The following is a 14270-nucleotide window of genomic DNA, read 5'->3' as shown; positions in this document are numbered from 1 at the left end:
TGTAAAATGAAGGAACAAGTGTCATAATGAAAAATCAATGATAGTAAAAAACATAATGCATTTATTGAATTGTCTAAGCCTGGAACTCATTTTAGTGCTCAACTTTCCTACAGTTGGAAGTACTCTTTCTGAATTCACACAGGTTGGTGGTACTGTTAACAATAGGAGATTCATCTCCTCTGATTGTCCAGGAGCCCTTCATCTTCAAACAATTGGTCTCTTGCGCCTTATTTTTGGAAAAATACTTTTGTGTGAGTGTTTCTTTTGTATTCTGTGCATTATTATAAAATTTTTTTAGATTTATAACTAGTTGTGATTTCTTTCCGAGAGACGATACTTTTCCAATATTAACGTCATTTTCACTTGAGCAGGAGAGGTTTGTGTTTGCTTTTTACTAGCCCTTTGGTTTGAAATTTACGATAAACTTGACTAAATTTGATCTTGTTAGTTTCTCTTATTTGCTTTTGCTTTATTTTTCTTAAAAATTCTTTACAATTATAATTAGATAAATATCTGAAAGTATATTCAGTAAATTACCGCCCATTAGCCAGGGCTAAAGCAGAAGCGGTGTAGTTCATGTATCTGAAAGTATGTTTCAATTGATTTAAGCTTTACTTCTATGCAAAGTTTCAAGGCACTATATAATTTCTAAATATTATCTTTTAAGTATAAAGCCAAAGCATGAGACTCGAAAACAAACCAATATTGGTGACAACAAATGTCCATTTGCTATGCTGACAAGAAAAAGTTTTTGTCAAAATTTAGTACGGTTGAGACATTATATATATATATATATTATCATTTTTTTAATCATAAAGTATGATGGTTGGAATAAATTTTTCACAGGAAAATGCATTCAAAATTAAACTCTAAATTAACTTTCACAAAAGGGAAAGTGAGTGATCAGGGAAATGGAAAAAATAAAAACACGGTGCACAAAAGCGCACAAAAATAGGATTAATCTCACCATCTAGTAATGGTAGTATCATTTTCCAATCTTTCCGCAACTTTTGTTTAATGATATTCTATTAGTTTGCGCTTTTGATGCCAAATTTTTAAATCAATAGATTTATTTCTGTTCTGTATCATGGGAAAAGAAATAAACATTTAAATTATAAGAAGATATTTAATAAGTTCAATTGAAAATTCTTTAATCAAAACTTTATTATTTTCAGCTAATACCGAAAATACCTTTATTTTACGTCAGCAAATACCGGTATTACAAAATTGCCAAGCTGCTCAAAATACTGGTATTTAGTATGCCAATATTGCAATCGCTAGCTGTGACCTTTAATCAGAATGAAGCATAATTAAGTGGTCATACTTTTTTGATGGCTGGTTGAAAGCAGTTGGGAACAAAAAGAACAGCAGAGGTTGTAAATTAATGGAAATATGAGGAGAAAACTAAAAAAATATATAAAACTGGAGGATTTTTAAATATTAGGAACTGTACAAAATATGCAAATGTTGCAACCCTTACAAATGAGAATTTCACTTTTAAGAATACTCCCTTAATCAAAATTTTCATTTCTGTTGCAGAGAAAAGCTTGTAAAGTACCTGATTTGATCCAACAATATATGCTTCAACTGCATTATAACTTAAGTTGCGTCTTTCCAAAAGTTTTAACAGCATTTCTCCTACAGTCTCTCCTTTCTGAGTTTTCACAACTGTTGTTGAGAGATCAGGCAATATAACTCTGCAGTAGTAGCCGTTGGCACCACGATGATTAGGAAACAAAGTCAGCTCAGCGGAGTTTAAAGACTGAAATTAAATATTGTCATGCATCATTTTCTATCGCACAACATTATATCATTACACATTTTTCAACAGATGCTGAATAAACTAGTAAGATGAAATAAATATAAATTATCATTAACAGATACACAATGCATGTTACATTCTAACCTGTCGAAATTATTTATATGCAACCTCAAAATTTAGTAAATAGATAGTTTTACTTAAAATTTGGAACTCATTTGCACTTCCCTTGAAATTGATCTACGATTTGTTTTCCTGAGATTATGAGAACAAATTTATTAAAATCTTGAGAATATTCAATAATTATCCAGTAACTCTTTTTTGTAGGTAATATTTATAACTTTTTATTGACCGTAAGTAGTGCTATTATTTTTCACCACTTTTAGTTATGTTTTCATAATATTTTATTTCCACAAATTTAACCTAATTTATATCATTAAAAAGTCTAGGTAGGCTTACCTCCGACTCTTTTTGACCATGCTAACTAATTTTTCACCTTATTTTCATTTTCACTTCTAGCAAGTAATTAAATTAAGCAAACAAATTTCTCATTTTACAAAAATACTTATGTCAAGACAGTTTACTTATTGTTTACGTACATTAAATTAGTTATAGTCTCTATTAGTCACAGAATTATGTACATATGTTTAGCAAAACTGATAAATAGGCAATCCAAATGATTAATTTTGATCACCATATGCAAAGAAAATATCTAATATTTCTCCGAAAAAAATATAAAATTACATTCCTACATATTATCATCATCTTAATTTTTAAAAACTGATAAATGATTTTCACTGCATAAAATTTTGAATTAGTAGCAGGTGCACACAGCTGTATGACCTTTTTAATATGTCTTACATGGTTCAAGCCCCTGCCCATAATCTGTACTCTTTGAGGTCGACTTCAAACCTAGTTTTTCTCATATCAAAAATTTTAGAGAACATGGATGAATGAAATATTGAAATACTGATGTAATGTCAAAAGATATTCTGAATTTTTTAAGGTTGAAATGTTTCTATATCTTTTCAAAATATATTTTATGATAAATATTTTTATTTGAAAAACTTGATAGCATTGTCTTGTAGATCTAGTCCATCCTATGTTATTGAAACCCATGATATATGGAACTATGTGATTAAAATCAATACTTTAATCACCTAACATTAAGTAAACTTAAAATTTAGAGATTTTGATAAACAACCACCCTGATTTCTTTTTTCTTGGGTTGAGAAAAATATTTCACACCTTGATCAAAACCAAAAAAAATAGCTTAAAATAATTTTGCTACAAAGAATTTAAGCATAATATTAATCACTATCATTTGTTAATAAAGATCGATGAGCACAGGGGAAAATGCAAAATGTCAATCTTTCTGGTCCCCTTTGAAAGTTTACAGCACCAGCCTTCATTCACTGTACAGTAAACATTTAGGTGTTTTTCAAGTTGATCCCTCTCTTTTCTTACCTGTTAAAATAAAGCAACAAATTCTACTCTAGAAACACTTGGTGCTGTCATATTGAACTCATCTCAAAAAAAAAAAAAATCACCTTTATACTATGTACTCTTTCTTTTATGATATGAGAATTAGAGTAAGTCAAAGCAAAGAATGTTAACAAATAGATAATTACAGAGCATGAAAAAAGGGAACTTAAAAGTAGCAATATAACAACAGAACTAATTTTTATTTTAGAAGAGCCAGCAAAAAAAAAAAAAAAACTTACATAAATAATTCCATAATTTTTTTTATTTATGAATTACTTTCTTATTTTTATGAAGAAAAGTTCACATAAAGCAAAATGACATAAGAAGACCCATTTGAAAGTTAGTTGTATAAAATATGCTGCAAAGCTTACCTCTCTAGATGATACATTTTTATGAATCATGCCAACACCAGTTTCACTACTAGTCAAGGATGATCGGCTATCTGTCATATCTGATTGAGTTGAACTGGTATCATCCAACTTATGCAAATCTTTTTCTTTCTTTTTCTTTTTTAACGATTTTTGTATTTCACACTGTCTGTCCCATAATCTATGTCCTCCAATCTTGTACTCATTAGATTTTATTTTACTCACTGAAAAATCCACATTGGAAATTGTATACACAAATTAGAAATGTAGTTCAACAATGAAAAACAATTATTAAAATTTAAAATTACTAATGCTTCAACTATGGTGTCAATAACCAATAAACTAATAGTTGATAGAAATTGAAAACAAAAAAGAATATGAATAAATTTACTATGAAATATTATACATATAAATTGGTAAGAATGCTAAAGCATTAGCATCACATTTTCATTTTAAATATCTTACTGTTTGGCATTTTCAAACATAGTACAATAATTATTTAACAATTTGTAAACAGTGAGGTGAAATGATAGACAAATTTTCAGTATCATTTGTTAAGGTAAAACAATGGAACAGTCTACACATCATACAAGAGCAGCAACCTAAATTCATCTAAAATAAACATTTGACATGTTAACTGATATATACGCGAAATTGGATACTTATAATAATAGTTTCCAATCTTTAAAATATATATTATCTTTTAATATATAAAAAAAAATTGCATTTTTTACAGTACAAGGTAGTTTCACATATTAAAGGAAAACTTGGTATGTATAAACTACTATGTAAACTAGAAAGTGAGATTTTTTTAAACATTAAAAAACAAGCATTTTTTCTTCTAATGCTATAAAATCTGAATGTTTACATTTTCTCTAAATCTCAATATAAAAATAATGAACTCCACATCATTTTTAATATATCACAAAAAGGTAGCGTCAGAACATCAGTAACTGCAAGGAAGCACCAAAACTAAACATAACTTTTGTACCTATTTATTTCTTCAATGATGAAGAGAAGCAAGGAATACATGATTAAAATATATTATCTATTACAGATGTTACTTTTTTTAAGTATGTACGTTCTGACTCCTACATCTGCACAAATAATTTTAAATGAATTATTGGAAATAAAGGAAACAAAGGAAAAGAGAGAAAAGAGGGAAACAAGAAACATTCCTGCTTAAGAGAAGTACTGATAAAATCTATTTTGAAAAACTGAAATGGAATAAAACCCATTTTTTCTGGTCCAAAACTAATGGGTTTTAGAATACATTTACAGAAGGCCACAATGAAAGAGGAAATTCGAACTACCTATGTTAAAATATAGCTAATTTAAAATGTTATATTTTCTACTCAAGATTAGTAATAAGATATGGTGAATACAATTAATTTTTTTTTTCAACTTAAAAAGTCAAAAATGAAAAACAAAACACAAACTTACATTTATGCCATGGTATTAAAGATTTTCTTTTTTTTAAATCTCCACACATTTTTTGCTTCTCATTTTCACAAGAGCTAGCAGCTTCAGATTGTCCATCATACAATGATGGTTCTTTTTGCCCTTGAATTTCTCTCAACAAACATTCTTTAAACATCGTACTCTTCAAAAATCTTTGATAGCAATCAAACTTCATCAAATTGAATATCTAAATAAAATAAGTATTAAATGAGGTCATTATAAATTCACTCAATTTTTTTTTTTTTTTTTTTTTTTTTTTTTTTTTTTGTGAAATAACTCACATCAAAAAGCATCTTTTCCAAAGAAAAATCACAACCAAACAAAATAAAAAAATACATAAATAATCATGCATTTCTAATTGAAACAAAAATAAAATTTTTTTAACAACCTTGCACAATTAAAAAAGGTTTTCTAATTGCATAATGCTTTTTTGTTTCAAATACATAAAAAAAAATTATAGCCACATCAATTCAGAGTTTCTGTAGATGAGCTTTAGTGTGGAAATATCCATATGTACAGAAGTGGGAGGAAAAAAAATGAAGTCCATGTATTCAGAAGGACATGCAAGTTTGGCTCCTGAAAGTTTTTTTTATATATATATTTTAACCAACCTCCATCACAATTGGTTACCTCACTCCTTATAAGAATCAACCCTTCTCTTATTTGAATCAAACTCTGAAGAATGAAAATAGGGTGTGTATTTATGTTATAATGTACAGGCATTGATAAAACTTCTGTCTATTTGTCACAGTCCAGAACGAAACTGTTTTGATGAAAAGTAAATGTGATGTAGAATAACAAAGTGTCATAATTTGTTTTAGTACAACATAAATGTATAGTTACTCCATTTCTATAATCTTAATTAAATATTTTGTAAAATACCTGTTTTTGTGCTGGTAGAAAGAGATCAGGAGTTGGTGAATCTAAACCTTCTTGAGCTAGTTGACGAGCATGGCTATCAACATTGACAGGCTCTTGGGCACCAATACAGAGATGCTTAGAGTATATCTCTTTTGCCATCTGAACCATCTAAAAATATTAACACCACATGAAAACTTTGCATAGTAATTTAATTTGAAAAAAGACTTAAAGTACGCGAATATACATGTTTACAGATTGTGAGAATGTGATGTTTCTAAATCAAGATCATATAAAAACTTTCAAAAAGAATTCAGTGTACATAAAGGATACTTTACACACATATCTATACTAATATTATAAAGAGAGAGAGCAGATTTTTGTGTATTTATATGTTCGAAGTGTATTCTTACTGAGTAACATAGGCTATAAATTATGCACATATGCAGTCATACTATTTTTTAAAACCAATAGTTTGTCTTCGCTACCAGTTTCTGTTTTGTACTGTTTTGTTCGTATATACGTAAAAACAAATCCCGATTGCCTCGCATCTGCAATAATCAAAAAATTGACAGTTCTCTTCAAACTGAATGCAGAGGGATAGAAACAAGTGAAAGAAGAAAAATTCGTGATTCCAGCATGAGCAGTCAAAAGTTTTACATGCATTTGAGGCTGCGGGTGATGTATGTAGCAATAGCGTTCTAATAGCCTAGAACATTAAAAACTGTTTAGAGTCGCAGAATGTTTAGGCTTCAAAAACCTTCAATGACAGCCCTAAATGCATGCAAAATTCGATTAAAGGAAAAAAAAAACTAAGATTTGATTCGGGCAAATTAGATTTTGAGTACTACCGTAGATAGACTTTAATAATCCATGTTTCTAAAAGTTGTAACTTTGCATGCATTTGGGGCTATCATTTAAGGTTTTTGATTCATAGTAAAATTGAAATGAGAAACATCTGCTAATGAATTCAATTAAGTTCACTCAGTTAAGGAAATTCTCAAATGAAAGAGTAATTGCACATAATTACCGTACTTTCAAAGTTAAAAGTTAAAACAACAACGAACAAAAAACACTGGATAGGAAAGAATTTGACAAAGAGGAAAAGACAAAAGAAAATTGCAGAACTATTCTTCATGACCGCATTTAAGCATTTAAAAATGATATAATAAATTAATATAGCTGAAGAATATCCTATCAAGATGAAATTGCCAAAAAAAAAAAGCAAATGAAAAAAGCAAATTTCCTGAAGAAAACGAGTTTACTAGGATTGAGAAAGACTCACCTCTTAGTAGAATATACAATATTCATCCTAATATCGCTAATCTGAATTTTGTCTCATAAGAATTCATTTTGAACATTTCCGTGGTTCTACATACACTGCTGCACATTGAAAAATGCAACACCAAGAAGGAGTGTTCAGAAATGTATGCAAAGTTTAGAGTAGACATACATCACTGAGTTATGTAAATGATGTGAAATACGCAGTTCTTCGACGCACGTGAAGTAAGATATAAGGGGAGGAACTTGCAGAATGGGCAATATTCATGTCATTATTTCTGACTGGAGAATTATCGAAGAAATTTTGTTTTTGTGTAGGAGGATACGTGTAACACGAGAGAATGCCAGTCCGCCGTCAATGAAGGCACTTCCAGCAGATAGACGATTTTACAAGGGGTATGGTGATCGGATTGAGAAGGGGAGGTTGGTCCGTACATCAAATCGCAGCTAATACCCACATGGATGCAAGCAACGTGCATCAGTTGTGCCGAAGATGGTTGGAACAACGAAATGTGGCAAGATTGAGGGGTGCAGGGGCAGCCAGAGTGACGTCAGAACACATGGATCGCCGCATCCACCGACAAGCTGCAGCAGACCCACAAGTCACTTGTTCCTCGATTCTGCAGCAGGTGCAAGATACCACGAATGTTCCTGTGTCAACCAGAACCGTTTCCCATCGTTTGATTGCACGTCGTCTGCAATCACGGCGTCCGCTAAGAAGACTGCCATTGACCCTACAACATAGACAGCAATGTTAAGTATGATGCCGGACTAGAGCGATGTGGATGACAGAATGGCGAAATGTTGTGTTCTCAGATGAATCCCGCTTCTGTTTATCCAGTGATAGTCACTGCATACGTGTGTGGTGTCGATGTGGAGACAGATCTAACTCGGCAGTAACTGGAACGTCCCACCGCATGACAACGTAGCATAATGGTTTGGGGCGCAATTGCGTACAATTCCATATCGCCTCTAGTTTGTATTCAGGGCACTATGATGGCCCAACGATACTTGGATAATGTGCTGGCCAGTGGCAATCCCTTACCTTCAAGGCCTACCTAATGCAATTTTTCAGCATGATAACACCCGACCACAGTGCTTGCATCTGCCAACATGCTCTCCAAGGCGCACAGATGCTTCCCTGGCCACCATACTCTCCTGACCTGTCACCAAACGAACATGTGTGGGATGTGATTAGACGCCGTTTGCAGACTCTATCCCTGCCTCGTACAGAAGACGAACTGTGGCAAATGGTTGAAAGGGAATGGAGAGCCATCCCTCTGGACACCATCTGCACCCTTATTGATTCTATGCCTAGACATGTTTCTTCATGTATCGCTGTCCGCGGTGGACCTACATGCTACTGAGCCAACGCTGTTCTCGCTCTGTATTCTGCCTATCATTTTGAAATTAAGATCATTTATTATTCCTTGCTGTCTCTGTCTTTCTTCCAAATTTCATCACTTTCTGACCACTCCTTCTTGGTGTTGCATTTTCAATGTCAAGCTGTGTATTTCTAAAGTCGCTTAACAGTTTAAGATTCTGCCAGCCAATCAACTAGCATATAAAGAGCTTGGTCTTTTAGACGACGACAAACCTTGGAAACTAACCTTAGTTGATACATGCAGCTTTCTGACTTCAATCTTAAACTAAGAGATTTTTTATTTTAACTTGTAAATTAATGCTGATTAGCATATTCGGTGGAAATGGAAAAAAATATAAACTGAACACTATCCAAAAATCAATCAACAGGCTTATGAAACGTTTTTTGTACAGAACTGCCGGGAATTCACTAAGAGGTATAAAAACTGACCATTCCATATTTAAACTACTTTGAATATCTCCTCCAAAGAGACTAAGTAGGTTTATCAGGAAAAAACGGGCTCAAGCTTTTAAAACTAAAGGCGATATCCCAATAATTTTATTGCACAACTTTAATTTCTCCAATCAATTCAATGGAGTTCAACCCCAATTAAATCAATTAAATTCACTACGGAATAATATGATTTCAAGTATTGTTCTTACAGCATCAGCAGCAGATCAGTTGGCTCATAATCCTTGCATCCCCATCGTCCCTGTACATTTCCTTTGCCAATTTCAGTGCTTACAATATCCAATGAAAATTTCTTATACAAGCACTATCATCAAACGTACAACTATACGATACGTAGTGCAATGTTACATACGGGAATGTTGTATTGTTAGTGGGAATTATATGTTGGTTTCTCTTGATCTGGAAACGAGATAAATCATTTTATTTCAAGCCTCATAAAAGCTAAAAAAAATATTGCGTACCATTAATTTTCAAATTAAATAGCACCATTTTGATATTTATTTAGAGTTCATAGCTTTTTTAACCCGAACTAGGTCGGGACGGGCCTCTAGTTCATTCAATAAAATAGAATCTTTAGAAAGTAAAATTATCAATGGGAAAAGTTTTAAAACAAACTAACTTCAATAACACAACTTTATTAAGCATGTAAAGATTTTGAAACTGGTAAAATATTTTTAAATAGTTTTGACTGATAGAGAATCACGGAAAATAAATGTACTTGATTTATGACAGGGGTCTTTAACCTGGATTCAGTGGAGTCCGACGGTTCGTTGGAGGGGTTTCGCAAGTGATCACTATTTGTTTAATCAATGCTCAAAAATTTTAGTAAAGTTTTTCAAAAAAGATAGATTATTCATTCTGCGCTACCGCATATGCAGATACCGACAAACATTGCAAAACCTTTAGAATCTTTAACAATTTTAGGAGACGAGATTAAACAAAACTTGGTATAGAAAATAATTCTAATCTGAATAGCTTTTAGAACCATTCGCTTCAAGAGGGTGACTCAATGTGAGCGAATGCGACTGGGTGGTTTTTCTAGTTTTGTATAAAGCTGCAAATATTTCATAAAATAAAATCATTTACAGCAAATATTTCTATATCTTTTGATAATGCAGCATAAAAAACTATTATGATTAGACGAAACACATCCGCAAAAAATATTTTTTGAGTGAAAACCGATTTCAGTAGTAATTTACTTGTGTACAAAAATTAGCTTTATACCTAATATACAATGCAAGTATCAGTATTTTGAGCCATTATTTTAATTAGCCACACATAGTTGGAAATGAATAAAGGATAGTTGAAAATGAATAAAGGATAGATGAAAATGGATATGTATTGTGATATGTATCCAGTATAACCCCTATTTAATGATTGTCAAGAGACTGGAAAAAAATTTCGCTAAATCAAGGAGCATATACATTCAATGCAGTTAAATCCAGCAAAATTCCAGCCTAAATTGAGCAAATCATTAAATTACGTATATTTAAATCGAAGTTATACTGTATAGATTGTTACACCTAAGAACAATAGAAAAATCCATACCAATGATTGGTCTTTCAACTGCCTATACTGCTCACAAGCAATCCAAAATGTAATATTTTCTTGACTGAATTCTTTCTTCAGGAATTCCTAAAAATTAATTCAAATATAATCAATCATTAAAAACACAAGGAATTTTAACAGAAAACTTTTTTTCCACAATGATCAAAAAGTATCTATACATGCAACAGCTATGTTAAACAGTGAAATCCTGTTGGGGCTCGACGAAGAATGGCAAAAACTTGGTGTACACATCCTACATCATTAAAGCAGTTTAGAAGTTTTCTCTAACCCATGAATTAATATTGCACTAAACACAAATTCAAGCACCAATGTACAGACACCGGTCTACGATTGTTGCCGTTTTAATCTCTAAATAGTCTCAAAACGCTAATGGAAGCAGGAGCGGCCCATTGAGAGGAGGCCACGGGAGGTCACTGTGACCTATTAAAATTTGTCTACAATTTTTCTGATGATTTGGTAAATTTGGAGACTGCACATCAAAATTGTTTTGTTTTATGTTTATTTTTTAATAGTGATGTTTAATGTCTCTTATTTGGGTTCATGCTTGTAATTTATCATTCGGTAAAATTCAGAGTACCATTCAGCAAATTAAAAAACCGCCCTCCTCCAAACATTTAAGTTTCGGGTCACATCCGCAGAATATTTTTAAGCAAACAAAGACCTTCACTTTTCCCAAAACTTGCAGGAAATGCCTTTTTTTTTTTTTTTTTTTTTGAAGCTCTTAAAGGAAAATATATTGATGAACAAAGTTTATCAGATTAACTCACCAAAACAAAAGAAAGAAAGAAAAAAAGCATTGCTTAACCAAAAGCAATGCTTAACCAATGCTTAAAAAAGCAATGTTGCGTAGCAAAATGGCAACAAGATTGTGTATATGAATTTTTTTGCTTTGAGTAACTCCTTTCGTAATGCAAGAAGATAACATTGCTTCCATAAGCTCAAATCTTTTCGCATTGAAAAAATAGGTTCATTGTATTCTCAAAACACATATCAGTAATATTTGTTGCTATCTTTCACTTTTAACGCTGGGGTTTTTTTCCCCTTCTCCTTTTGACTATTTTTTTGCTGGTGCTAGAATTTGTTTGTAATATTTATATTTTTTCCATCTTGAATAAATTTGAATTTCATCTTGAAGCAACATTCGTGCATGCATTGATATACTGTGCTATTTCCAAAAATGAGTAGCCTGGCACTCATGCTAAAAGGAGTTTTGGAACTGTAGGTATACTACTAGAGAAAATACAGACATGTTACAGTATGTGTAAAAGTGAATCAATTTTGAAATCTAAAAAAACTTCTTTTCAATATTTTGCCAGACCTCTCTGATATAATTTCCAACAAAATTTTACCCTGCCCCTTCCTTGAAAGAAAATATCTTGCTAACTTCACATGACATTTCAAAGTTTAGATTATTTTCCAGAACTGACCACTATTGAATTTTGGCTCAGGGTTTTGGCCAAGGGGTTTTGTTTTTCACTCAATTTGGATAAAAAAATTCCATGACTTCTCCAAGACTTTTTCATGACTTCATAAAAATTTTCATGACCATCTTACACGAAGAGAATAGTACCATTTAATGTCAAACTTGCCAATTTTCGGAAATAGGCTTCAGAAAAACTTTTATGTGAATGCCACTACCTCATTGGAGTACTTACTTGTGAATGAAAAAATATCAGTGCACATTGCAGAAACTAATAAATTATTCTTGTTTTTATTTAGCATATAAATCCAAGTAAAGTAAAAATATAGTGAAATGTAATACACTGATGTTTAAATGTCTAATAAATATTTAATAAATAAGGCAGAATAGTAATAATGGGGCAAAAATTGAATGAGTCATTATTACTAACTTTCCAATAATAAATTCACTTCATAAAAATATTGCCCTTTGGTGTCAATAGTGCACAAATCACCCATGTAACTTGACAGTATATTTGTTCATTAAAGTAAAGCCAGGTTTTTCAATAAATTCATTTTTCTTAACCAGATATTTCAGCTGGCCACAATAATCAGTTTTGTGAGCTGTATATTGGGCATCACTGTTTTAGAATATTATAATTCCCCTATTTTCATGTTCTATTGCCTGACTAAAGTCTTCAATTTCTAAAGCCTTCAACATGTTGAGATAAATTCTGATGAAATTATTAATGAATTTTTACAAGTAGTTGAAAGAAACGAACTTTGTTCAAATTTAATTGCACTTTTTGAGGGGGCGTGGAAAAATCAAGAACGTGCATGTCTACTACTACAGAATATAAAATATAAGAAATGCTGAAAATGATGGTGAATTCAAAATTAGTGATGCCTCAGTAGTAAAATCACATTTTAAAAATAGGCGAGCGGCTGTTACAGAAGCGGATGAAATTGGATTCCAAAAATCGGATTTGTTTTTGAGATCATTCAATTTACATGCAATATTACTAAATCACTCAATATTTCTAGCGCTCTTTTACCTATTGTTATTTTCTTACTACCCAAGACATTTTTCCATGACTTGAAATAAATTTCCATGACTTTTTATGAAAATATTAATTTTCCATGACTTTTCCAGGTCTGAAATTTGTTTATTTTTTTTCCATGACTTTTCAGGATTTCCATGACCTGTACGAACCCTGTTGGCTGCATCATACATGTTAAAACATTTCATACACTGGACAATATGTTATGCTTAAATAAAATCAGCAAATACTTATACAAAAAATACTAAAAATGTCTTACACTGAAAGTATGCAATCCAACTGAATCTTCGAGAAGAACATTAAATCCAGCAGCCCAGCTACCAACTCTGCCAACATCTATAGGTCGTTCAGAAGTGCAACTACTACGGTGGGATGTATCACTCAAATGATCCAAAGCCAACATGCTGCTAGATGTAGAAACTTTTCCACTAGTTAACTCTCCATCAGAAACAGTTCCCGCCTGAAAATTTAACAGGACAGATATTACATTATTTTCAATAATAAGTTGCAAAAACTAAGGTTAAAACAAAATACTCTTCTAAATTCATTGTCTAAAGCAGCGATTCTCAGCCCCCTGTCTGTGGTAAAATGTTGCAGGTTCTCAGGGTTTTTGCTCGAGAGATATATATTTAAAAAAATTCTTATTTAAATAATAATAATATTACTAAATAGTATCATATGGGACATTTTTTGCCAGAATTTTATGATTAATTTTCAAACTGTCTATGATTCTACTCAAATGTTTACTTACTTATGGATAGTTGTTACAATACTTAGCTATCTGCAATCTTTACATTGTCACCAGTAATAGATGATTTTTCAAAAAGTTCACTTTATCCAATCAAATACAAAAACTAGGTTCCAGAAATTTTAATAGATTATAAAAACAGGGCAGAAAGGTTTATAGGGAAGAATGTTCAAGCAGTGAGAACAAATAACAGGAGTGAATGTCAATCATGAACTAGACGAATTTTTTAAGAGTAAAGGTATACATTCTGAATTGACTAATTTTTATTCTCTGGAACAAAACAGGACAGCTGAAAACTTTAACCGTACAATTGCCAGTAATACGTGTGTAATTTTAAAAGAAAGTGGTTTGCCACAAAAGTTTTGGCCTGAGGCTATGAAGAATTTTAATTATACATGGAACACAGTTTGCCACGCAAATCAAAGTAAAACACCATTTGAGTTGTATG

General features: G+C 31.6%; 1 protein-coding gene across 1 annotated transcript in view; it reads right to left on the bottom strand.

Annotated features, from left to right (window-relative positions):
* LOC129218132 (regulator of G-protein signaling loco-like) overlaps window positions 1–14270 on the bottom strand; it is a 140321-nt gene that overhangs the window by 45284 nt on the left and 80767 nt on the right. The window contains exons 6-11 of the mRNA XM_054852343.1: window positions 13334–13534; window positions 10595–10681; window positions 5956–6102; window positions 5056–5260; window positions 3616–3836; window positions 1559–1762 (exon numbers count right to left, since the gene is read on the bottom strand). Coding sequence (XP_054708318.1) covers window positions 1559–1762; window positions 3616–3836; window positions 5056–5260; window positions 5956–6102; window positions 10595–10681; window positions 13334–13534 — 1065 coding nt within the window. The remainder of the gene's footprint in view (window positions 1–1558; window positions 1763–3615; window positions 3837–5055; window positions 5261–5955; window positions 6103–10594; window positions 10682–13333; window positions 13535–14270) is intronic.

Source organism: Uloborus diversus, chromosome 3, assembly GCF_026930045.1.
Source record: "Uloborus diversus isolate 005 chromosome 3, Udiv.v.3.1, whole genome shotgun sequence".
NCBI classification, from domain to species: Eukaryota; Metazoa; Arthropoda; class Arachnida; order Araneae; family Uloboridae; genus Uloborus; species Uloborus diversus.
Note: the sequence above shows the minus strand (reverse complement) of the source record. Positions and strands in the feature narration are given on the sequence as shown.